This window comes from Diadema antillarum, unplaced genomic scaffold (genome assembly GCF_040938485.1).
Source record: "Diadema antillarum isolate AM-2024a unplaced genomic scaffold, OU_Dant_1.0 seq00000861_RagTag, whole genome shotgun sequence".
Lineage (NCBI taxonomy): Eukaryota > Metazoa > Echinodermata > Echinoidea > Diadematoida > Diadematidae > Diadema > Diadema antillarum.
In genome coordinates, this window is record NW_027271731.1 from 32,729 (window position 1) to 58,465 (window position 25,737).

At 40.0% G+C, this 25,737-nt stretch overlaps 1 protein-coding gene across 1 annotated transcript; it reads left to right on the forward strand.

The window, feature by feature from the left end:
• The first annotated feature begins 318 nt into the window (after positions 1-318).
• On the forward strand, positions 319-22,426 carry LOC139740546 (protein MCM10 homolog). Its single transcript, XM_071651135.1, has 17 exons — positions 319-565; positions 1,014-1,244; positions 2,251-2,406; positions 4,912-5,320; positions 5,858-6,017; positions 7,153-7,323; positions 8,808-8,935; positions 9,461-9,541; positions 10,226-10,312; positions 10,941-11,144; positions 12,081-12,151; positions 12,924-13,433; positions 14,025-14,155; positions 15,929-16,042; positions 18,878-19,026; positions 19,765-19,807; positions 22,355-22,426. The coding sequence occupies exons 1-17, from the start codon at positions 319-321 to the stop codon at positions 22,424-22,426; spliced, it is 2,964 nt and encodes a 987-aa protein (XP_071507236.1).
• Positions 22,427-25,737: the final 3,311 nt, after the last annotated feature.

The window sequence follows — 25,737 nt, forward strand, 5'->3', positions numbered from 1 at the left end:
TTTTATTTTATGAACAACATGTAAATTTGTCTTGTCTTTGTGTCAGTGCCCATAATCATAAAGACTTGTCAGCGTACTGCTGACATAAACCATATTCAGTGGTATGAATACATGCACAACATGCTCATCATTATGTGAAATATTTCATGGACCAACTTTTGTCTTCATATCTTTTAATCCTTTTCATATCAGGCTCAAAACTTTTCAGTCGCCCCTCATATATAAAAAAACATGTCAGAAAAAAATCACTTCCTTTCTTTCTTTAGAGATGTGGCTCTAGGTAAGGCATAAGAAAAAGAGAAAGAGAATCCCTTCAACATGGCAGAGGATGGATACGATGATGATCTGGATGCCCTCACAGCTCTGCTCGACGACGATGATGCAGACGCTCCTTTCAGTGATGATGATGACGTCCCCTTTTCAGTGAAGCCTGAAGATGCAGTCTGCGTCTCTCAGAAGATCAAGGAGAGAAACAATACCGGTAGTCGAGTCCAGACTCCACGGGCTGGCTCCGTATCTAGCCAAGAGAGTTTGGATGAAGGGAAATCTAAGGAGGAGCTGCTTGGTGAGATACAAGAAATAATTAATTTTTGAGGAAGTTCAAATACCATTTGATTTTATTAGTTTTGAGCTTTTGATTTTCGTTTTCCTGTTTTAGTTGCAGTAACTTTTTGATGTACTTATTGGTACCGTATTCATAAGCTTGTAAGTAGGACATTCCTAGTTTTACCTTTACTGTACCTGCCATTTTTAGATATTTTTTGTTCCAAGAAATATGGAATCAAAGTGTCAATTTGATAATTTTGCAGTGGTAGTCTGTCCTTTCAGTGAACACTGCCTCCCTTGTCTAGATGCAAAATTCTTCACCCAAAATATGAATAATTGTTTGAACTCAAGTCAAAGGACCATAATATTCATCCACAAAGTGAGCTTCACTGCCCAACACATTCTTTCTTCTCTGTTTTCTTTATTGATTCAGTCTAATGTCTGTAATTTCTTGCTTGTATGAACAGAAGAGTTACGGCTCATGAGAGAACAGCTGAGCCAGTTTAAGGGGAGTACTCCCACGGCAACACCTAGCCCCAGCCAGCCCAGGAAAGAACGTCCCAAGGAAACATTTTCTGATGCCCTCTTCCCTGATCCACAGCAGTTGACTTCTCAGAAGAAAGAGAAGCAGCAACAGCAGCAGCAGAAGAGCGAGAAGAAACCGAGTGCTGTGGCAAAACAAGACAGTATAGAACTGGGTGAGAATGAATGAAAAGATCCAGTTGTTTGGACTCACAACCTGTTGCATATTATCTGCAGCATGCTGGGAGACTTGAATATTCTTTTCCAACTTGGTGTGGTTGCACATTCAGTTTTGACCACACTGTAAAAAAAGTCCTACCAGCTTTTGTTTTCATCAAGATGTCTCAGTGTAACATGATTTGTTGTGTTTCTGAGATGATGTCATCAAAATGGATGCAGCATTGCACAAGGAAGGTGGAAAATTTCCTGGCTTGATTGTGCTAGCCAAAACATAGTTTTCAGAAGGGCTTAAAATTCATCTTCCACCTTTGGAATGTGTTTGCAATACATTGAAAGGGTCTACCAAGAACCTAGTCTGGCTGATGTGATTTGCCAGGATGATTAGGTATTTTGGGAGTATTTTGAGACCAAAAGTGTGCAATAATTTCAATTGTATGTATTATTCAACTTTTATTCCCCAAATGCCCTCCCCGTTCAGTTGTGCGTAGGTAGAATGTTACATGATGATCCATCATGTCCCAGCAATCGTATATTCCAACAAGCTGCATACCATTCACTCTGGTGCGGAAGACCGATGGATACTGTAGCTGTGGCCCGATCTGTCGATTGTTGATGATGTGTCATAAAGAATTACATAGCAACCACAATCTGGCATGCCTTGAGCAGTTTTGTGTTCATTTTTATGTCATTTTCTATTGACACTTGATTTCTCCAGTTGTTTGTCGATCTTGCTTTTGCCATTTGGTAAGTTTGTAAAAGGACTGTTCAAAAAGAAAGTCTAAAATTGTATCATGATGATGTATTTTGATGTTCTGAGTCTCCACTATGTGGAACTTATAATTCAATTTCCAGAAGTACTTAATTCTCAATCCTGATTTCCCAAAGGATACGAAGAGAACTGCATCACCCGATGTATGGGTATTATGGTCTCGTATTTTCAAATCTAATAGGGCGTCAGCAAGCTGTCAGCCAATCAGTTTATTTTGCTTTTTGTTGATTCAGATGATGACAATGATGGACTGGGCGATTTGTTTGGTGAATCCAGCGACGTTGATGATTGTCCAGCTGAAACTCCCAAGAAAGTTGAGACACTCTTTGGGAAGAACAAGAAGAGGCTTGCCCACACGCCTCAGACTTCCACAGCTCCACCAAAGAAAGGTAACAAATACCAATTATTTCTGCTATGCAACAGATAAGTGAATGAAAAAAAAATTCCACCAGAAAAAGTTGAATGAGATATTAGACAAACTCCATACTGCACTGGCACTCCCAAACCACAATCTTTGTAATACCAAGTTCTATTAATTTTCATGTTTGTAACATTTCAGATTTTAACCCTTTCAAAAGTGTGTCCTCGTGATTTGCTTCAACATTTTTTCATGGTGGACTGACTTGTTTTCCGGAAATAATCAGATAAAACTTTCTTTTCTTTTATTCAAATTAATGATTCTTGCTTGGAGTCATTTTTATCGCAACTTGATTGACAAATGCCCCAACCTGAGTATATATGTCTATGATTGTTTTGTTTTGTTTCTTTTTTAATCATGGCTACTACTAAGACACAGCATCATACACAACAGATGAGTCCCGAGTATACTCAGGTAGAGGTCTATGGGAAATGCGTGTTGTAGCAAAATCAGCCCGTCCTCAACGGGTTAAACAGATGCCACTTACATCTATAACCCAGTTGTGTTACTATCAATGCAGGCAGTTCACCACAGTGACAATTCAATATATTTTCTCCATAGGAGACAACCAAATTGATTGAAATATCTATCACAGTATCTCCATGGTGATGTAAACTCTTATAATAATGAAATAATCTGTATACTATTGACACGTAACTTCATGCTGCTTTAATTTGAGATCAGAATTTCACTCTCCAGAAACATCTGCATTTTCCTTGCCTCTCCTCTCCGTGGATATCTGTTGAAAAGGTTCCCTCCTCATTTATTATACCCCCGCCAAACGAAGTTTGAAGGGGGTATATAGGAATCAGCGGACGGTCGGGCGGTCGGTCGGGCGGTCGGTCGGGCGGTCGGGCGGTCGGGCGGTCGGGCGGTCGGTCGGTCCGTTGCAAATCTTGCGTCGCGAACTACTTCCTCAGTTTTCAACCGATTCCCATAAAACTTGGCACAGATGTGTGCCTTGGGTTGTAGATGTGCAAGACGTATTTTTTGACAGTACCCAAAAGTATGTTGCCATGGTAACGGCATATTATGGGCAAAAATGGGTACAAATCTTGCGTCGCGAACTCCTCCCACAGTTTTTGATCAATTTTTATGAAATTAGGTACAGATGTTCGTCTGAATATGTTAATGTGCAAGACACATATTTCCGCAGTGGCAAAAAGTGCGTTGCCATGGTAACGGCATGTTATTGGTAAAATATAGGGCAAAATGCTTCATGGCAAAACTGCTTCATCAGTGTTCTTCCAATTCTCATGGAATTCATATTGAATGTTTGTCTTAGGATATAGGTCAGCATGACACATTTCTTGACAGTGACAAAAAGTATGTTGCCATGGTAACAGCTCACATATTATGAGCCAAAATGATGGAAAATTTTGTGTTGCAAACTACTTCCTCAGTTTTTGCCCAATTTCCATGAAACTTGGTACAGATGTGTGCCTTTGGTTGTAGATGTGCAAGATGCATTTTTTGACAGTACCCGAAAGTACGTTGCCATGGTAACGGCATATTAATGGCAGAAGATCAAGGAAAGATCTTGCGGATTTAACTACTTCCTCAGTTTTTTGACCAAAGCTTATGAAATGTGGCACACACCTTGATCTTGGTGGGAAGATGTGGAAGACATATTTTTCGGACGTGTCGGAAGCTGCGTTGCCATGGTAACGGCATATAAATGGCAGAAGATCAAGGAAAGATCTTGCGGATTGAACTACTTCCTCTGTATTCGACTGAAGCTCATGAAATGTGGCACACACATTGGTCTTGGTGGGAAGATGTGCAAGACATATTTTTTGGACGTGTCGGAAGCTGCATTGCCATGGTAACGGCATATTAATGGTGGAAGATCAAGGAAAGATCTTGTGGATTGAACTACTTCCTCAGTTTTTGACAAAAGCTTATGAAATGTGGCACACACAATAGTCTTGGTGGGAAGATGTGCAAGACATATTTTTCGGACGTGTCGGAAGCTGCGTTGCCATGGTAACGGCATTTAAATGGCAGAAGATCAAGGAAAGATCATTCCTTGGGTAAGACTGTCGTCACGGGGCGGGGGTATTAATCACCTTAAGTGATATTTCTAGTTGTTTTCTTCTTCACCTTCCCTGTACAGACAGGAGATTAATCTTAATGTTGCATTCTGGGACAGCTGATCTTGTGCAAGATGCTTTCATAAGCTATAAGTTTCCAGCCATTCATACGGAGTTCTTCTTGACGCCACTTAACCTGATTGTTTGGGCTACTCAGGAAGCCCATTAGCCCGTTCAGGACGGGCTGATTTTGCTACAACACGCATTTCCCATAGACTCCTGCCCAAGTATACTCAGGACCCGTCCTCAACGGGTTAAAGGATGCCCAATCTGGCTACAGTATTGTTTACAATTGTGCATGTGCAAGCAGTCTGAAAAAAAACCCCAAGTTTTCACTTGCTTGAAATGTCTTTCACATATTTCTTATCTCTTCCCCTTACAAGTATCGCCGTACCGATGCAAGAAGTGCGACAAGGTGTTTGACAAACTCGAGGCCATGAAAATCCATGAATTCAAGCACAAGGTGATAAAGTCCCTGGGATGCGAAGAGTGCGGCAAGACATTCACCGACAAACTCCAACTCCAGACTCACCTCAGAACCCACCAGAACTCTGCGCCCACTCGCTCGCGTGATTCCGATAAACTCAACACCTCGTTGGAGCAGAGACGGGCAGGAGCGAGCAAAGGGGGCCAAGCTTCAATCGACCCAGCGGAGAAGGGTACAAGAGATAATAACGACAGAATCCAAGGATCCAAGCATTCCGTCCGTCAGATCGGGTCAGGATCAAATCCGAGAACTTCCAGAGAGGAAGAAGAATGTGAGACGGAGTATTTTTCCAGGATTAGAATAATGTGAGTACCGTTGGTGACAGGTATTTCTTTTTGTACAACACTGAAAAAGAATGTAGCTGTCCAACTGATTGATGCTCATCACGTGACATACAGTTAAAAGTACCATTGCATGCTCTATCTGTCAGCCGTGCAGTTTTGTTTGAGCAAGAATGGATATCGCATGGCTGACGTCACCGATGTCCATTGACTCCTGTTTTAGACTCATGAACCACTCATAGTTTTTGTTTCGTTCCGGCTCTGATGTCACAATATGTAAACCTTTGCCTTGTGTGTTGTGCTTCTCGCAAATGATAAAGAGTAAATTGGTATACCACCAAAAAATATACTCCCCAAACAACAGAACTTACAAGTCAACTTATTTTTGTTAAGTTATATTACAAATCTGGCAAACCTTCAAAACGATGAAAGACAGTCTATTGTAGGTCAAAATGCATCATAATTTAGGACAGTGACTACATTTTGTGTTTGCATTTTGTATTTCACTCTAATCCACGTTCTTTCACTCATAACTGCCACTGCTGTGTCTCCATCCTCCAGAAACCCTCTTGTGTCGTCGGCGGTGATGAAGGAGAGGATGAAAGGGAGGAAGATGATCCGTGTGTCCATCCTGAATCACTATTCTCGGACGGGGGACATCGAGGGCGACTGGGTCACCATGGGCGTCATTGTCAGGAAGATTTCGAAGACGGACTCTAAGGTGCGCAGCTAGAATTCTCTTCCTGGCTGATCAGGCATAGTGTACTGTTGCTTTGCTTGTAGAATCTTGTAGTCGCAGTCATATGATCAGTTTTCTTTTATAAAAATTGTAAATCCAGATTTTGAGTAGAACAAACAAGAAAAATATGCATCTCAGATTAGGACTTGCTATAGATATTTATCAGTTGAATTTGATTGTCGGTTTCCATTGTTTCGAATCTTTTCATAAGATTTTATCCTTCCTGTTATCGATTGATGGCCATTGCAGTGCCTCTTTATTTACACTGGCGTTTTATTTCAAAGAGATCTCGCATTACATGTATTGCAGATTTTGTCTAGTAATGTTAGTATATTATATCAATTAGGAGAAAGGATTACTGCGTGATTTGAGTTTAAAAGAATGATATTGGACTTAGGGTGTGGGGGAAGAAGCATTACTACATTCTTTTTTTATCCCTGCCAAATATAAAGCAAATAATGTATTGTGGAAATTTCCAGATTTACATGGGAAATTTCAGTAAAAAAATTCAATGAGACTAAAAGCGACTGAAAGTTTGGTTTGAAAATGAAATCATCATGTGTAAAATTCATGAGCACTGTTCACCATTAGAACAATGCTCCGTAGTTATGGACTGTCTAAATGTGGCTCACATTCTGTGAGTGCAGAAATGTTTGCAGTACGTGAACTTTTGCGAATTTTGCACTACTTTTGGCTCGCGCACATTCTATAACCTGCGAAAATACCTTTATGACAGACTTTCTCTGTACATTTTGAATGGGTTGGATCGGGTGCGTCATCAGTGGTGCCTCCCTAGAACTATGCAGTATTAATTTGAGCGCATGTGTGTATCCAGTAGTTTCTGTGCAGTCTGTACACTCGAATGAATTGGGCAGCACATCAATTTCCTTGCAAAAAAAAGGAGGTAAAAATCAAATATTCTTGTTTCTGTGAATTAGATGAAAACATACAAGTTAGCACTTGGGCAGCTCAATATCAAGAACCTGCAAATATGTTTTTGAGCCCCTCAGTGCGAAAAATTAATTGCACAAAAATATTGATGTTTACAGTGTCTGATCGTCTACGGTTGTATCAAAACCAATCCCTGCAAGAGTTGTACGTGCTTTACTTTTTGTAGGGGAAGCCTTACAGCATCTGGGTCCTCAATGACCTGTCGAACTTGGAGGAGTGCGTGTCTCTCTTCCTCTTTGGCAAGATTCACGAGGAGCACTGGAAGACAGCCGAAGGGTCCGTCGTCGGGATCCTCAATGCCAGCGTCATGGAGAAAAGAGATGATAGACAGGTAAGTGTGAAAACCCTCCCCAGCCCCAAACTTCCTTCCCCCAACCCTCTAGCCCCCTACCTCCAACCCCAAACCACCTACCTCCAACCCCAAACCGCAAACCTCAAACTCCCTACCTCCAACACCAAACCCCAAACCCTCAAACCCCCTAACCCCACTCCTTTTAATAGCAGTGGATGTATGATATGAGCTACTCATGGTCGATTTGAAAGTAAACCTTCACACCTACCAAGGCTGTTATAATGGAAATTTAGTTGGCACTTGTCAATTTACAAGTTGATTTTCATGCTGATGATGATATTGGTGAAAGTAGCTCTGATGATAATGTGCTGGTGGTGCTGATGACGATGGTGATAAGAATGATAACAATTTGTCAGAATTCTCTGTATTCACCGACAAAACAGAATCCAATCATGCTCAGTGGAAAACTCCTGGGGGGCGTTTCATCAACGAGTTCGTCGGAGGTTTTCACCGACGAATTTGCTATCAGCCAATCAGATGCAAGGATTTACACTGACAACTGTTAAAAGCTAATGAAATCCTTGGTCTGATTGGCTGATAGCAAATTTGTCGGTGAAAACTCCGACGAACTCGTTGATGAAACGCCCCCCAGGTGACTTGATCTAGAAAGATGGATAGCATGATCGCAAAATGGGCTAAGCGCCATTTTCAAACATTTTCCAGAAAGTCCATCATGAGATAAAGCAAAATAAAACTTTTCCAATGATACCTCGCTTGTTAAGTAACAAGGAACGTTCTTGAAGTTCTGATCATGAATATCCTATATTTTTTCTTATTGTTTTCTGTGTTTTGTCAAATTTACACAAATAAAATTACTTAGTTTTGCAATCAAAGTCTTCATGTTTTTTTGTTCAGCCTCTGCCATTTTAGTATCTCCTGAGTGACACTATGGATTCAAAAGTTGTCCTACAGATTATAACGGTCATTCTCTTTTGCACAGATGCTAGGATGTGTGTCACAATTTGATAATGACGCTAAAGCTGCTGCTGCTGATGGTAATAATGATATAATGTTACAATGATGAGAATGAGGAGGAGGAAGAGATCGTATCTTTTCAAAACCTGAAGAGGATGATCAAGATAAATGTGATAGTCGTCACAACCCAAACCAAAACTGACAAACCCATACCTAACAGTGCCAAATACTGTATGCGTCATATATTTTGCGAGGTTTTTATTTTCGCAAATTTTGCAAGTCTGGTCCTATTTGTGAATTTGAAAACACACAAAATTATTGACTCTGATCTCAACATTAATGCGACTTGCACGCATACATTTCTTCATTCATGACTGTACTTCGTGACTGTGAATTTAACCACTTGCGAAATAGTCGGGAAGTCCCAATTCGAAAAAAATTAGACTCGCTAAATATATGGCATATACAGTATTATGTTTATCCACATATCCTCCAGAGAGTGGTACTCTCTGATGTGATACCACAAGGTGATGTCCAGTCCTATTTTCATTCAGTTTTCAGACAACGTCCAGTTGAGGGTGGACCACCCCCAGAAGATCCTGATGATGGGAAAGTCTAAGGATTACGGAAAGTGTCGGGGAACCAAGAAGGATGGGCAGCCCTGCTCACAGTTTGTCAATATGTAAGTCGGTTCAGTATGGGCACCACAGCTTTCCCACCTAAATTTGTATCAGGTATTTTGTCTACAGAATTTAGTATCAGGTTGATTTTTTTTCTTCTTTTTTGTTTTCTTTTTGTTTGTTTGTTTGTTTGTTTGTTTGTTTTTTAAGGTGAAAGGTTTCTATGCATGTGCTCATAAAGAAGACATTGCAAGAATATGAGTTTGTTGTATGGACGCTATCTAGCATGTAACCATGAATACTGGCAGAACGATATATTGGTAAGATCTTTGACTAGATGTGAGGGAGGTCAGGGGTCAGATCTTAAGGTCATTTTGTGACCAGTGTCAGATCTTAAGGTCATTTTTTGACATTATGCTCTGAATTGAATGATATCAGAAGTTTGTGACAAATTGCTATAAAGAGACATAATAGTGTCTTTGTAAAGTTTCTATGAGTTTTTTGTGTTGTTTCTCTGAAATAATGGCACTGGAGGATCATTTTTTTCCTCTTTTATTTGTTGTTGTTGCTCTGTTTATACATCTCAGGGGTGATTGCCAGTACTGTGTATACCATGTCCAGAAGGAGTACAAGAAGGCTGGATCAAAGAGAACTGACCTCAGTTCATCGTGAGTCTTCTGCGGAATTCTGAGTATATTTTGTTGGCAAGAAACCTTGAGTGCAAGTGCACCCATCCCATACAAAAACAAGTCCCCCCCCCAAAAAAAAAAGAAAAAAAAAAGAATGTGCAATTGACAGCATGTTGACAGAATAAAATGTATTGATACATTTCCTACTTGTGTGCTCGATTTGTTTACATTCAGGGCTTCTTTCTCATTGATGTGTTTTAATCTGGAAACATGGCCCTATAGTGTAATTTTGGTACTAATATTCACATCAAGATATTTTCCATTCATGTTTGTGGCGTGCATTCACATGTATGACAACAACCCACAATTATTGTTCTTTCTTTTTTGTAGCACGTTGAGAATGATTATCACCATATAAATTGCTATATTAATATGGAATATTTCTAATCAAGGACATAAAACCCCACAACAATTTATGGGTTAAGATTTTGGTCTTGCTTCTGTGGCAGAGAAAAGTGAGAATATGCTTTCATTTCTATATGCACATATCCTCATATGATATTGGTTATGCGTGAAATTCAGTATATTTCTCTAGTTTGAAAATCAAGAGACCAGGCTACTAAATATTGTATCTGCTTCAATGCAGTAACCATTGATCAAATGTGTTTCTGAAAATTGACTGTTTTCATTTTTGCTATCAACTATTACAATCTCCTTTCCAAGGTACTCTGGGATCACTCCAAAGTCATTCATGAAGAAAATGAAGAAAGATAATTATTTCTATGGGGGTCAGTCACTGAGTATGCCGAGGTAAGTATTTATTATTCTTTATTTAGAATGCCTTAATTCAAGGTATATGGTCAACACACTTTTTTGATTAAACACCTTCCCCCCCCCCCCCCCCCCAATCTACAGCAACAATTTGCTTCAAGGGTTCATTGATAACATGTATGGTGTGTTATTCAGCTTTAGTACAAGCAATTGTAATCGTAACTTTGATATCTGGAAGTCCAAATGTGCTGACATAGAGACCCACTGTTTCACATTGTCATAACTATGTCATGACTTTTGCACCTGTTTGTAAGTTACTGTGAAAGAACTTCCTCCTTGAATCTAGCTGAGATCCCCCCCCCCAAAAAAAAAACCCAACAAACAAACAAACCCAACGACAACAACAAAAATGAATAAAAATATTTGAGTCCCCAGACTCATTTCATAAAGTTGTGTCCAACTATTTGAAGTTGCAATAATGCTGTTATGGCAAAGTGAATAATGACTTAAATGTTCAAAGTTAATTGTTTTACCAGCTGGTGCTGAAGTAACCAGAAGTCATGGCACCTTTACAGGCATTGCAAACCTTCTTCATGAAAAACGGTGACTGATAGATCCTCCAAGTTTACTTTGCCTTAGGATTAGAATTATTTTTCTTTAATTCCAGCACGAGCACTCCTGGTGGAGGGGTCACTTCTCAGTCCAAGTTGACAAACAAGTTCAATTCCAACAAGCTGAGTCTGAAGAGCCTGGGGGTCAAAGGTGCTGCAGCGGTCATGGAGGAAGCCAAGAACTCAGTCTTGACCCTCCATGGCAAAGGTCAAACAGAAGAGGACATGCTGGTCAAGGTCACTGGAGCATCAAAAGAATTGTGAGTTTTTCATTTACCCGCTTACCACTTCAAGGTAACTTTCAGATGTTTATTCATTCATTTATTCATTCATTCATTCATTTGTTGATTAATTGATTAATTGCTGTGAAAGTGGATATTTTCACGTGAGTAATTTTTCGCGCTCGGCCAGGTATGATGAGTTTCGCATGTTTTTAATTCTGCAGAATCAGGACATTAACTATTGGAACATATGGCATGCAAAAATATTTGCGTACTTTTATTTTTGCGCTAGCTTCTGGTTGCGCGAAATGCGCAAAAATTTCCACACCGCAAAATTTTCCACTTTTGCAGTAATTCATTCATTCATTTGTTAATTAATTGATTCATTCATTCATTTTTCATTCATTCCTTCATTCACTCATTCATTCATTCACTCATTCATTCATTCATTCATTCATTCATTCATTCATTCATTCATTCATTCATTTATCCATCAATCCATCCATCCATCCATCCATCCATCCATCCATCATGGCATTTGTAAAACATCATTTCATGCAGTAACTTTGTCTGATATGCCTAAAACGTAGATCTTGTAAAGATATTGATGTTTCTGAAATGCCAGAACCTACATTGCCTCCCACAATATGTGTATGACAGCACTGTATATCGTCTCCATGATGGGAAATCACTACCTTGTCTCTTGAAAAGTGATGGTTCTTGTTTCTCGTTGCATCTCTTTGCTCTTCTAGTGCGAATTCAGCCACTGGCTTATTGTCTTACATGAGTCCAATTTTACCAGATATTATACTTGGGAAATATATGGCACATGGAGAGAGTTACTGAATTTTTTAAGAGTGACAATACGTCTGATGCTTGTTAAATCTTTCTCTCTTAATTTATTTCCAAGGAAGATCTGAAGTATTAGAGTTATGTGATGATTTGTCCTGAATTCCTTTGCCAATCTATACACAGCTCCACCCTGCTGAAGACTCCCACTCCAGGAACCCAGAATCTGATGAGACACATGGTGTCAGTAGAGCAGAGTGAGTAGAATTCCCTCTTTTACAAGGGGGCCTTGGTTACAAAATGGTACTGTATGACAAAATGCTCATAAAGTAAAGGAGTTCTCTGTCTGTCTTTCGGCACTGCTGTTGTTGATGCTGTAGAGTAACATTCCCTTTGTCCCAAATTGTGTCAAGATCTAAAACCTGTCTTTACTTGGAAGGTTTGAAAATAGGGCCCTCCGAGTGAACATGTACATTGTAGTTGTTGTCATTGTATTCAGCCATGATATATTTCCGGTTTTGTTCACAAATGTAGAGCTATATTCTGCTTCGGTCTGTGTCTCCATCGCTTTCTATGAGATAACTTGATTAACATTTTCAATACCTTTCAATATGTTTCCATTATCACATTATTTTAGTAATGTAACCAACAATTGTTTACTATTCAGTTTTTGTCACTAGACTTACTAGAACACTGAACATAGAAAGGAAGGAATCCTATTTAAGTTGTTATGAATTAATCAGACATGATATATGTATGGATGATATGTGAGTGAGGTTGATTCAACACCCCCCCCCCCCCCCCCCCACCCCCTTCCCCACAGAACAGCCAAAAAAAGCTCGTCCTGGTTAGGATTTTCATGCTGTAACCCTGGCAGAGTCATCATAGTTTCACATCATTTAAAAGGACTCTTTTTTTTTGGGGGGGGGGGGGTTGAAAATATGATGTACCTGGTGTGAGCAAAGCATTATTTGAAAATGTTTCTTATTATTTTTGATGATTTTTTTTCTCAATCTTCACTCTGAATAGGCAAGAAGACGTTGAGCACTATCTCGGCCAACAGCCTCCTAAAGCAGCATCAGCAGGAGATGGCATTGAGGAGAGCTACAAGGAAGAACTCCCTCTCCCAACCATCCACCGCATCATCTACATCCCGTAACTCCTCCTCTTCATCTTCATCTTCCTCCTCATCCTCAAGCCTTAAACAGACTGTTCTCACCCCATCCACCAAGCTCAATCTGTCCTCGTCCTCCGCCCCATCCTCCCGGGATCTCCAGGACACTGCGCCCAAACTCGGGCGTGGCTGGACCGGTGGCGACGACATCGACCTGGACGTGAGTCCGGTGAAGGTCCACAGGCCTAATAGGTCCACAAGCTCCACCGCACTCGCTAAGCAGAGGGCGCTGTCGCTCATCAAGAAGAAGGGGCGGATCGTGAAGGAGGATCCAAATTCGGTGAAGAAGAAGCTGGATGAGAGGAAGCAGGTGGCGGCCAAGAGGAGAGCTGAGGAGAGCTGGAAAGATGACAGTCTACAGGAAGGTAAGCATGTCTTGTGTTCATGATAAGTTTGTTTATTGGCGACACATTTGCTGAAACTAGTATATATTGTCGGGAACAATACAAAGTAGACAAATATTTTAGTGTGTTTATTTTCACTTGGGATTGTGTTGTGTAAAAAGTGTGGACATTTCCAGACTAAAGTATTCCACATTTACAATGTTTGAAGACATGGCATGAAATTTCATTTTGTTGCTGATAGATGAACCTATCGTCATAGAGAATTGCAATGATATTTATTCATGCACCATTTTGTGCTTCTTCAAACTGTTTTCTTTTGAGAGTCTTCTTCAGGTGGGATACTTCAGAAAAAAAAAAGTCAGTAAAAAAATGATATATAATGTGCCCAAAACTTTTCAAAGCACTGGGTTGAGGTGAATGAAGAAACTTCTACCTGACTATCAGTTCTGTTTGGGGTTTTTTTTTCTCCTTTTTAAATGATTTTATGCACCTGGCAAATTATTATGACCTCACTTTTCTTTTCCGCAGGGTATACTGTTTCTCAAATCACCATACAGCATTGCTTTCATGACTGTTTGCCTCTTATTCCATCCCTTGTCTGTTTCCAAGCAGACGCCGAAAACTCCGAGGGCGGAGCGTCGAAGAAGAGGAAGACGTTTCTTGGCCAGGAGGTGGAGATGAGCAAGGATGAGATGGAGAAGATCATGAGTGCCAAGTCCAGTCACTCTGGTCTCCTGGCTGAGGTGAGAACTCTTTCATTCATATTTCAAGAAGTGTCCTTCTTGTAGAGCTGCCAATTGATACGTTTTTCAAAGAAGAGAATGTTTGTTTTTGGTCTTCCAATTGAAATATGGTTATGTGGGGTTTTTTTTTTCTGATCTTTGAGTTAGTATACAGAATTGCTGTTGATAACATTTGTAAAGCTGATAGAATATGGGACTGAAACATGGGCTAAGCATCCTTTCTCCATCCATGTTCTTCATGTGGGTGTGGATCAGATTTGTTTCAGATCTTTGAGTTAGTACACATTATTGTTGTTGATAACATTTGTAAAGCTGATAGAATATGGAACTGAAACATGGGCTAAGTATCCTTTCTCCTTCCATGTTCTTCATTTGGGTGTGGATCAGAAAGACATGGTTCAGTTGCTAGCTTCCACATTCTGGTTTGATAATTGCATCAGAGGACATGTTGCTCCAAGACGTCTCTGCCGGGAAGTATCACGGCCAGATCAAAAGTTTTTGCCTTTGTGACATCAGTCACTTCCCCGCACTCGGACTGTAATGTCATGAGTCACACAGCATTCACCTCTGTAATTCTTCTGTAACCATACAAGGCAAAGGTAAATCGTTCCAGTTCATCCATCACCTCAGCAGTCACTTTCCAAGATTCACCAAGCTTTGAAAATGCAGCTTGATATGACTCATCGGCCTCAACAGTTTTTATTGCTTTAACTTTCCCCTTACCTTTGAAGGAACTAGTGCTAGTGCAGCCAGTACATGCATGGAGTACTAGCAAAGCTGTACATGCAAGGGCTGTGCAACTAATTGCTAGCTCTGTGACATCTCTGCAATGCCGTGTGTTTCCTTTCGCCTGTTTCAAAGAGGATACAAATACCCTGTAGGGATCTTGCATGGTGGAGGAGAATGAAAAAAATATCTTTGTCAGGGCTTCTAACTCGTACAGTCTTAGACCTTCTGTCCCTGGCATACATGCAATACGGGACAATGCGTGAGTCTGTTTCTTCTTGAGTGGATTCTAGAGATGGTATCTCAAGGCAGGATTGTTTAATCCATCAGACGTCAGCTGATATGCTGTTCCTTCAAATATCAGGGTGATTTCATGACCTGAGAGAATGTCAGCTGATGAATCACTTTTTTCCACGTTGACAACAAAAACTGGATGAACCGCTTCTTGTACAGATTGATGAAATTTTGAAAATTGATCAGGAGGTCATAGGTATGAATCCTGCTCGAGAATGTATGCCCATGATTTTGTTTGTAATGGCTACTCCCAAAACACTGATCACTTCAGTGCTTATTTATGTCGATGTTGGGCAATTTGTCAATCAGTTGCAATAAAGAACTGCTTCTTGTTTTCATCATAGGTGAGAAACATTTTCCAGTCCTTCCTGTTTTTTCTTTGTGCCACTGATAATGAGCTCGTCCTCTACCCATCGTGTGTTCAGTTCCAACCCTATCACAGAATCTCTGCAGTACATGTCAATGCTAAAGACAACAGGTGTCTTGGGAGAGTTGTTGAGTACAGAGTGCAATACCTTGCAAGGAATGTCCCAAAAAGGTTCCAGGAAGTTCATGCAAACAATGGAAGATTGTATTTCCATCTTCTACAATGAAGCTTTCCTTTGGCAATGTTGCATCTGTCCAAGTCTTGCTCGATTCCCCAAAGAGAAAATAAGTATTACCCCTATATATTTCATCTGCATGACTGATAAACTCATACAAGCTGTGATGTTGTTTATTTTTATTTATTTATTTATTTTTTGTTCTGGATAGTATGAAGCGGAACTGATGGACCGGTATTTCAAGGAGCTTGAGAAGAAGGAGGGTCTGGAGAACAGACTAGACTCTATCAATGAAGTCAAACGCAGAGTGGTGTCCTGCAAACAAGTGAGTATTAAAATTCACTCAATGTGTAGATGTTCTCGTGTCATTCCCATCAGGGTCGTGACTACTGTAAAAGTGAATATTGTTGCGTATTTCTTGTACCATGAAACCAGCGTGAAAATAAACCACACAAATTTCCGGTTGTGTTATGTGACATTATGTTATATTCATTCTGCAAAATCAAAACATGCGAAATGCATCTTAACCAGGTGAGCATGAAAAAAAAATTTCTCACCCCAAAATTTCAGCTTTTACAGTATTGTGGCCTGGTTCCTGAATAAACCCACTAGTCTTCCTCATCCAGCCATTTTTGGTAAATTTACATATTGTTTGTCAAATGCCCTTTGTCATGAATGATGTTCCACTTTTTAGCTCACCTGAGCCAAAGGCTCAAGTGAGCTATTGCGATCGCCCTTCGTCCGGCGTCCGTCGTGCGTCGTGCGTCGTGCGTCGTCCGTCGTCCGTCGTCCGTCGTCCGTCGTCCGTCGTCCGTCGTGCGTAAACTTTTTACATTTTCATCTTCTTCTTGAAAACCCCAAGACCGATTTTCATCAAACTTGGCAGGTAGCATCCCTAGGGGGTTAGGAACTCAATTTGTTAAAATGGGCACCATGCCCCACCCAGGGGGCCCCCAGGGGGGCCCAAACCCCCCAAAATTAAGGAATCTGTAAAAATCTTCTTCTCTAGAACCAGAAGTGATAGAGCTAAGTTAATACTATGAGTTAGTACATTGATGACTGTAGTTTCAAGTTTGTTCATGGCAGAATCAGGGGTGCCCCCCTTGGGACCCAGGGGAGGGGGGTGGGGAAGGGTTCTAATGGGGCCTAAATTGTACATTTTCATCGTCTTCTTGAGAACCCCATGACCCATTTTCACCAAACTTGGCAGGTAGCATCCCTAGGGGGTTAGGAAATCAATTTGTGAAAATGGGCACCATGCCCCACCCAGGGGGCCCCCAGGGGGCCCAAACCCCCCAAAATTAAGGAATATCCGCAAAAATCTTCTTCTCTAGAACCAGAAGTGATAGAGCTAAGTTAATACTATGAGTTAGTACATTGATGACTGTAGTTTCAAGTTTGTTCATGGCAGAATCAGGGGTGCCCCCCTTGGGACCCAGGGGAGGGAGGGGGTGAGGAGGGGTCCTAATGGGGCCTAAATTGTACATTTTTATCTTCTTCTTGAGAACCCCATGACCTATTTTCACCACACTTGGCAGGTAGCATCCCTAGGGGGTTAGGAAATCAATTTGTGAAAATGGGCACCATGCCCCACCCAGGGGGCCCCCAGGGGTCCCAAATCCCCCAAATGAAGGAATCTTTATAAATCTTCTCTAGAATCAGAAGTTATATATAGAGCTGAGATAATACTATGAGTTAGTACATTGATGACTGTAGTTTCAAGTTTGTTCATGGCAGAATCAGGGGTGCCCCCCTTGGGACCCAGGGGAGGGGGGTGGGGAAGGGTTCTAATGGGGCCTAAATTGTACATTTTCATCGTCTTCTTGAGAACCCCATGACCCATTTTCACCAAACTTGGCAGGTAGCATCCCTAGGGGGTTAGGAAATCAATTTGTGAAAATGGGCACCATGCCCCACCCAGGGGGCCCCCAGGGGGCCCAAACCCCCCAAAATTAAGGAATATCCGCAAAAATCTTCTTCTCTAGAACCAGAAGTGATAGAGCTAAGTTAATACTATGAGTTAGTACATTGATGACTGTAGTTTCAAGTTTGTTCATGGCAGAATCAGGGGTGCCCCCCTTGGGACCCAGGGGAGGGAGGGGGTGAGGAGGGGTCCTAATGGGGCCTAAATTGTACATTTTTATCTTCTTCTTGAGAACCCCATGACCTATTTTCACCAAACTTGGCAGGTAGCATCCCTAGGGGGTTAGGATCTCAATTTGTTAAAATGGGCACCATGCCCCACCCAGGGGGCCCCCAGGGGTCCCAAATCCCCCAAATGAAGGAATCTTTATAAATCTTCTCTAGAATCAGAAGTTATATATAGAGCTGAGATAATACTATGAGTGAGTACATTAATGACTGTAGTTTCAAGTTTGTACATAGGAGATCCAGGGGTGCCCCTCTTGGGTAGGGGGGGGGGGGTGGTGGTTGGAAGGGTCCAAATGGGGGCCTGAATTGTACATTTTCATCTTCTTCCTGAAAACCTCATGATGGATTTTTGTCAAACTTGGCAGGTAGCATCCCTAGGGGGTCAGGATCTCAATTTATCAAAATGGGCACCATGCCCCACCCAGAGGGCCCCAGGGGGCCCCCAATCCCCCCAAATTAAGGAATCTTAAAAAAATTGGGCCCTTATTGTACATTTTCATCTTCTACTTGAGAATGCCTGGTCATAATTTTGGTAGAGCTGTGAATAATTTAGATTAGTGACTGCGTGAAAGGTGAACTTGCGATACTCAGGTGAGCGCTAGACCCGCGGGTCTCTTGTTAATTACAGTATCAAGCACTTCCATTAATGTTGATCATTTTCAATACAGAAATCACAGCTGAATTGGAGCAAATGTCACATGGGCAATCTCCAATGTTAACGTATAATTTTCCTCAAACATGGATGTGGTTATAGTGAATGCAGTGAGATTAGTGAAACACTTTGTGAAAGCTTGTATCAATACCAGACAACCCATTCAAATTAAAGGAATTTGTAACATAACAAAGCTATCACAAAGTGCTACACTAATCTTTCTGCATACCATGAATCCACATGCATGTTTGGGGAAACTTTCCCTTTGGAAGAAACTGTGACTCGATGTCGTAGGGAGACAATTAGAGTGAACATGTCTCGAGAACTGATTTCTTTTTCGTCCGTAACCCACGACAGTGCTCCTTCACCTGGTTCTACCCATCGGATCTGTGCAAGAAGGAGCAGCACGCCCTGCACTGGCACGAAGCCACGCAGCGGTTCTTCCGATGCAAGGACTGCAACTCTCGGACAATCACCTTCTACCGGCTGCCCACCAAGCCCTGCAGGTTGGCTGATGGCGCAAATTTTGTCTTACTTTTTGTAACCCTAATGGAAATCACAGGAGGGCCATAAGTCTTGGGTAACAAAGAAATAAAATAGGTCAAAAGGTTAAGGGACAAAAACAAATTAAAGGAATGATGATGACATATAAATTCTTTATTCTTTCTTTGTGTTTCTTTCTCTTTTTCTTTTTCTTTTTTGTTTTGTTTCAGTTATCCTATGCCTTAGTCCCATACACACCGAATAAACTTCTCAATCGTTTTACATTCTTGTTGAAGTAATGTGTGTGAAGTGAAACAAAAATGGAAGATCCATTCCTCTTCTATTTTTTTTTCACAATTGACAAAAAACAAAGTTCTGGTGTAATGAGCAACGTTAGTGATGCAAATATGTAACATAACAAAGGATCGATTTGGAATATTGTCATATATAATGAGCGAAGTTTGATAGGTTTCTATGTCATCTTTCTGTTTCAGCAAGTTCTCTGTTACCGAGCAACTTTCATGTAATGTATGTTGATTTTAAACTAGCAAACAAAGAGAAATGAATGTTGGAGATATGTTTGACACAAACCTCAGCTTCCAGTTCAGAAAGATGTCTACTATTTCCTCCTCTTCCAAAATTCAGGACATTTTAAACTAGTAAACAAAGAGAAATGGATGCCAAGAGAAATCTGAAACACAAACCTGAGGTTCCAGCTCTGATTCAGAATGTCTTCTTTTTCCTCCATTGTCAAAATTCAGGTCTTGCGGAGGAAATCGCTACCAGAGAGCAACGATGCTGAAGGTAAGAAATGCTCTGTGATTGGTTTTTATCTGGTCTCCCTGAGACATGATGCTAGCTGGGCACCAAACAACCTGCAATGTTTCACAGACTGGTCAGATGGGATGGGGGGAGGGGAGGGGAGGGGAGTGATTGCCTGATTAAAGTGAGTGGCCGAGTGTAGTTTATATGACTCGAGCTCTTTCTCTTTCTCTATTTGGAGAAAGTTGTGGGCCATGGCGTCAAAGTTCATGTGAAAATGCCCAAAATCTCTGTTTTAAAGCACACACACACACACACACACAATCTGTCATATGAGATCATACACACTACATTCCTGCACACAGCTGCTACAATCACAATGTTTGCATCTATCCATTCAGTATGCGCTATGGCCTTACAGAGCATGATATGGGGAGACAAGCATCCATGAAAAAAAAAAAAAATCTCAAAGAGCTGGTGAAAATCCAGCCAAAATTTCTTGTACATCAGCAGTGCTCATCCAAGTATATTGTACAACCCAAGCTTTGGTTTTCTAAAGATAGATTCATACACTTCACCACACTGTCCTGTCAATCATTTAAAGGCAGTTTTGTCTTTGTTTTGCATTTTGAGGTAGGCCTACTTAATGAAGTCTTCGATCCTGCAAAATTATGGCATTTACAGAAAGTGTGAGAGCATCTTTGGAAAAAAAAAACAACAAATGGAAAGTGTGAACTTATGGACTGCTCTGTAACTGGATTGATTCCACCTCTCATCTTTGACTTAATTAAATATTTCTTTCATTTCCAATAATGGTATTCTATTAACTCTGCTGGGTTCCCTTGCCCGATATACATTCTAAATATCTCTGACTGAGAAGCGAAGCAAAGCAAGATCAAGAAAACTCTGGAATAGATGCGTGAAGTAACTTTGCACATAAAAACATTTATTAACTTCACTACGTGAACAGCACATAGGCAACATACCGTGAGAACTTGCGCAAGAATGATAATACAGTAATACAATAGAACATGAGGAATTTCAACCAAAAAAAAAAAAAAAATTCCATCAAAGAACACTCAAGATAAAACAGACATGTGTAGTGAATGGAGTGTGGTAACCTGTATAAACAGCTTTTGGCAAACACCTGTTGAATTCATACCAGTATACAGATGAATTTCACACAACTGTAGAAATGCTATGAATGGTATGTGAATACCAAATGCTTTGATTCCTGTATTGGGAAAGTACTCCTCTCTGTCCCACTCCCATCGAACAGAAAACCGAGACACTTCTACACCGTTCAGAGTAGTAAATGCCGTCATTAATTCACTCAGTTCGATGAGATTTTATGTCTAGCTGCTACCCTTTTGTGTAGCAATTTAAAATGTGAAAGTACATCAATTCCTTCCTGATGTTTCTGACTGAATGAGAGTTGTTAATTCCAAATTTGAATTTCCAAATTTTGTTTCCTTTTTAAATTCCAACTGTGGATTCACAGAGGTTTAGAATTATGTACATTGCAGCCTGAAAATCAAAATTTCTATGCTACTTTGATGAATGAGAGACATATTTGGTCACAAAGAAGGCAAACACAGAATGATTTTTAATATTAAAAGAGAAATGCACTCAACATGATTTGCCTTGCAGTGGAAATATAAAACACTACTCTCGACGACATAAAACGTTCTTTCCTGTGAATGTTCATCATTTGGATTTCAACACCTGTGACATACAAAGTGAATTTTTGCTGAATTATACATATTTTTTTTCTCCAAGTCTCATGTGATTTGTCACATATCTACAAGTCACTTTGTGAATAAGATTAAGAACACGATTTGGCACAATCAACTCTACTTGCGTATATACATGGCCTTTCCAAAAACCTAACACCAAACACTGTGCATTGCCACATAATATACAATGAACGCATTTCAAAAATCATCACAGAGCATGGAAAATAAATAGTAAATTGTACACCAAATATTTGTTTGGCAAGTCAGTGAAGTGATCATCAACTGTACATATTGCAACTGTTTTTTCTTCTTTTTTTTTGTTGAACATTTAACTACACCATTCATGGTTCTGTAGTAAGGCAAGGGATGTCTCATATATTTATTGTTATCTTCAAAGGGCATTAGTTTTATCGGATTCTCACCCTGCCCCGAAGAAAAGAAAAAAAAATCTAATGCAAGCAATAAGGCATGAAACATTGAGATTATCAGCACCATCAATAAACAAGAGTGGAGTACCCACAGATGCACACTTTGCTGAGCTTTGGGATAAATCACATTGATTGATCTGTATACACAGCTTCTGAACAAGCAAATCGAATCCGGTCGTACACAAGTAATACGAGACTTCGGTATAAAGAGGAAATTGACTTCTAACATATTATCATTTTGTTGTGAAACCTCCAACTTTGATATCCACTTTTGATTTTGAGGTCAAACTGCATCTTCTGTGCTTGAAATACTTTCTATTTTTGTGCTTTGAATTTGATTCTTTTTTATTTAAGGTCATTACTATTAAAATTAGAAATAACTGATGGTTACAATCTGCTTCCATACTCTATATCATTTCCCCCAGGAGAGGGATGGACCAAAGATTGGAGGCGAGACGCTGCTGATCAGAGGAGAGGAGCAGAAATGGGTGTCCTAGTCCAGGAACCAATGCTCACCTGTCCATTGAACGACCTGCACCGGTACGGGGCAATTGCAGTTGCATTGGACAGCCGAGAGTTACAAATTGTCATCCAGCAACTGACTGTGGCCAAGTTGCGGGAGAAGTGACAAAACTGAACTGTGTCCTGCTAACATATACTGGGGAAACATGTTTTAACAAAGACTTAAAAACCATGACAATTATCTAGGAATACATCGTTTCCCACTCTACCGGGTACAAGAAAAAATATATAAAAGAGTTTGGATCTGCAGAATCATCTTGATAGAACGTCGTTGGGGTGACAAGACCTCTAATCTACAAAATGTCAAATGTTCAGGAGAGCCAAAACACATGGCAGGGAAAGCACTATATGCAATGGCCTTTCCTTTGACATGCCGTGGTGGCTTCATTTTTGGGGTAAGACAGCTAGGATTTGGACAGGACATCACCTAACAGACTATCTGACCATTAATCCAAAAGAAAAGTCATTTTCACCAACATTTGCGATACAAGGTCTTGTCACCCCAGCGTCGCTAAGAGGGTTTTGCTATAACGAACATATTTGTAATGAGGTTCCATTGTACCTAAATGTTGGCATCATTTTGCTTTAATGTTAACATTTTGTTTTTCTCTTCTTCTTTTTTCAGAACAATTTTCTTAAATACTTACTTGAATACATGAGTGGATTTCTTCCCCACCCGTGCAAGGTAGTTTGAATTCACTTGCAATGTCAGCTCCCCATTCCAGTGTATTATTTTGTCTTCAAACTGCTTTCCTATATAGACTGGTGCAAAGAATTATGGATTTGAAGTTTTCACCTTCATAACTACTCATTCCGTGACAAGTGTAATAGTGACTTGAGTGACTTCTTTGCGATTGAGATATCAAATTATATGGAGAAATGAAAAACTTATAGTCTAGTTTATTTTTGGTCCATCTCTGAATCAGAAAAAAATACTACCAACAGTACTAATTCAACAGTCTTGTTCAAGATTAACTTTTTTTTTGTTACTTTAAGTGGTACAGAGTCACAAGTAAACACCAAATTGGTGAATGATTATGCTCTATTAACGACCTAGTATTAAAGCAAAGCAGAGTTGAAAAAAAGAAGAAGATATAAGAATATGTGGATTATCATGCTGTGTTCTTGCAAAAGTGTGCAGGACTACCATTAATTGCTTTTGTAGTAATGTTACATGTAACAGAAATAAATGCTATTGTATGTAATGCTTACAATTCTTCAGAGTACCATTATTTGCGGATCAGTCCAGTTTCAATTTTTAATGCTTTTTCACAAGACGTTTTTGAATAGCCAAATACGATCACACGTGTGCATAAATACTGTACAATGAGGTAAGTGCCATGATAATATTTACACAGAATACTTTACAACCTTCAATGACAAGTCCTACAGAACATCGAGATGGCAAGGTATGCCTGAATATTACAGAGAAAACAAGCATCGAATTTGCCAAGATTTGCACAGCTGTGTCCGTGGACAGAAAAAAAAAAAAATCATTGCAAGTAAACAGGCCGCCAGCAGCTTCACCGAACTTTGACTGAATGAACAAAGTGATATTATACTCGAGCAACACTGGTGGGATAGTCAATATGAGTACTCTAATGCTTCTCAATCCACATTGGTTATAACCATCTAGTGCAAGATATCCTTGTTGTCCAAGTACAGTACAAAGAATTACATGTCAAATCTCAGCTACAGTGCACTCCCGTTATAACGAACACGGTAGTAACAAAATTTCAGTTACAACGTACTAACAATTTAGGCCACAACATTATCCGTTCCACATTTTTTTAAATTGTGTATTTGTTCGGTTATAACAACATTTCGATACTCGGTGTAACGAAAGAAAATTGCAGGTCCCGAGAACTTCGTTCCAACGGGAGTCCACTGTTCAACTATATAAGGAAAATAAAAAGAGAATTTCACAAAACTTTACTTTTTGAATAAAGTGCACATTTCTTCGACTTGCTACTGACGTATGTTAAGGGTAATATTATTCCCCCTGCCTTCTGAAAGAGAGAAGTCGACTGTTCTTTTGTTATGCGAGAAAAATGGAAATATGTTGAATTTTCTTTATTCTTTCTTTATATCGTTGTACTCATATGACATCACAAGCTATAGTAGTCTTTCCATCCAACCGTGACTGAGTAGAAACTTCAAAAGTTCATAACTTTTTAATGGATTGTCCGATTTTGCTCAAACTCTCACTGATGTGTTCTACTAATATTGCTGCATTCACTCAACCCACATGTCTATGAAGGTGAACTTGTCCTTTAAAAAGAAAGTCATACAATAGACCCGTCACATTCTCCTTCATGTTCTTCCCATACATCTTCCTGTTACTTATCTAAAAAGGGAACTACAAAGCTACCAGGTATATACTACATTATGATCCACAAGTGGATCACTCTGCTATGTGGAGCTTATCACAAAGAGAATCCCTATAATCCGTTTCACAAGTTAGGGCTAGATTACTATGTGCACCACAGTTTGCACATCTATGCTCTTTCACAACTTGGGACAAATTCATGAGTGGTTGAAGTCACAATTGAGAACCATAGAGATGAGTAAGAAAGTAGTATTCCTTTTGAGGAGAAAAGTTAGTGATTTCCCACATAGGAGACAATATACAGCACTTAGTGTGGTGGGAGGCAATATTTTCATGAGTTGTTCATTTCATGATTATTAGCCCACTCGCAAATTCACAAAATCTAAACACCAGGAAGTATACTGGGTACAGTGTACTCCCGTTATAACACAAAATTCCAGTTACAATGAAGTAAAAATTCGGGCCGCAACGTTATCCAATCTGTGCTTTTTTATTGTTTATTTGTTCAGTTATAACGAAATTTCGATATAACGAAAGAAAACTGCTGGCCCCGAGGACTTCGTTACAATGGGAGTCCACTGTATACAGTTCTCCCTGGTGACAATCTGCAGTTACGTGTAGTACAACAACTCTATGATTACTCAGATTGGTGGAAATCAAATGGCAAGATGAAAATTCATGATTTGTTTCACACATAGACACATAATGCAGGTTTAAGGTGTTTTATAATACCCTGTGCTCTTCAAGAGCCTGCAGATATTTGGCAAGTTGATTTTGAGATTTGTTTGGGTGGTTCTGCTCATCTGCACATCAAGGATCAAATACTGTAAAACGAGGAATTTTCGCGTGCATTTTAATTTCGCGAATTTCGCGAGTGCCGAAATTCGCTAAATTAAAATGCACGCGAAAGTTTTTGTCTACACTACATGCATTGAACGCCAGTGGCAATTCGCGAAA

What these genes read in the sequence shown, in the direction of transcription:
- LOC139740546 (XM_071651135.1), top strand. Translation starts at nt 319, where the DNA reads ATGGCAGAGGATGGATACGATGATGATCTGGATGCCCTCACAGCTCTG. An exon ending in CACAGCTCCACCAAAGAAAG is followed by an intron (nt 2,407 to 4,911) that starts GTAACAAATACC and finishes TCCCCTTACAAG; the next exon opens with TATCGCCGTACCGATGCAAG. An exon ending in TTTTCCAGGATTAGAATAAT is followed by an intron (nt 5,321 to 5,857) that starts GTGAGTACCGTT and finishes TCCATCCTCCAG; the next exon opens with AAACCCTCTTGTGTCGTCGG.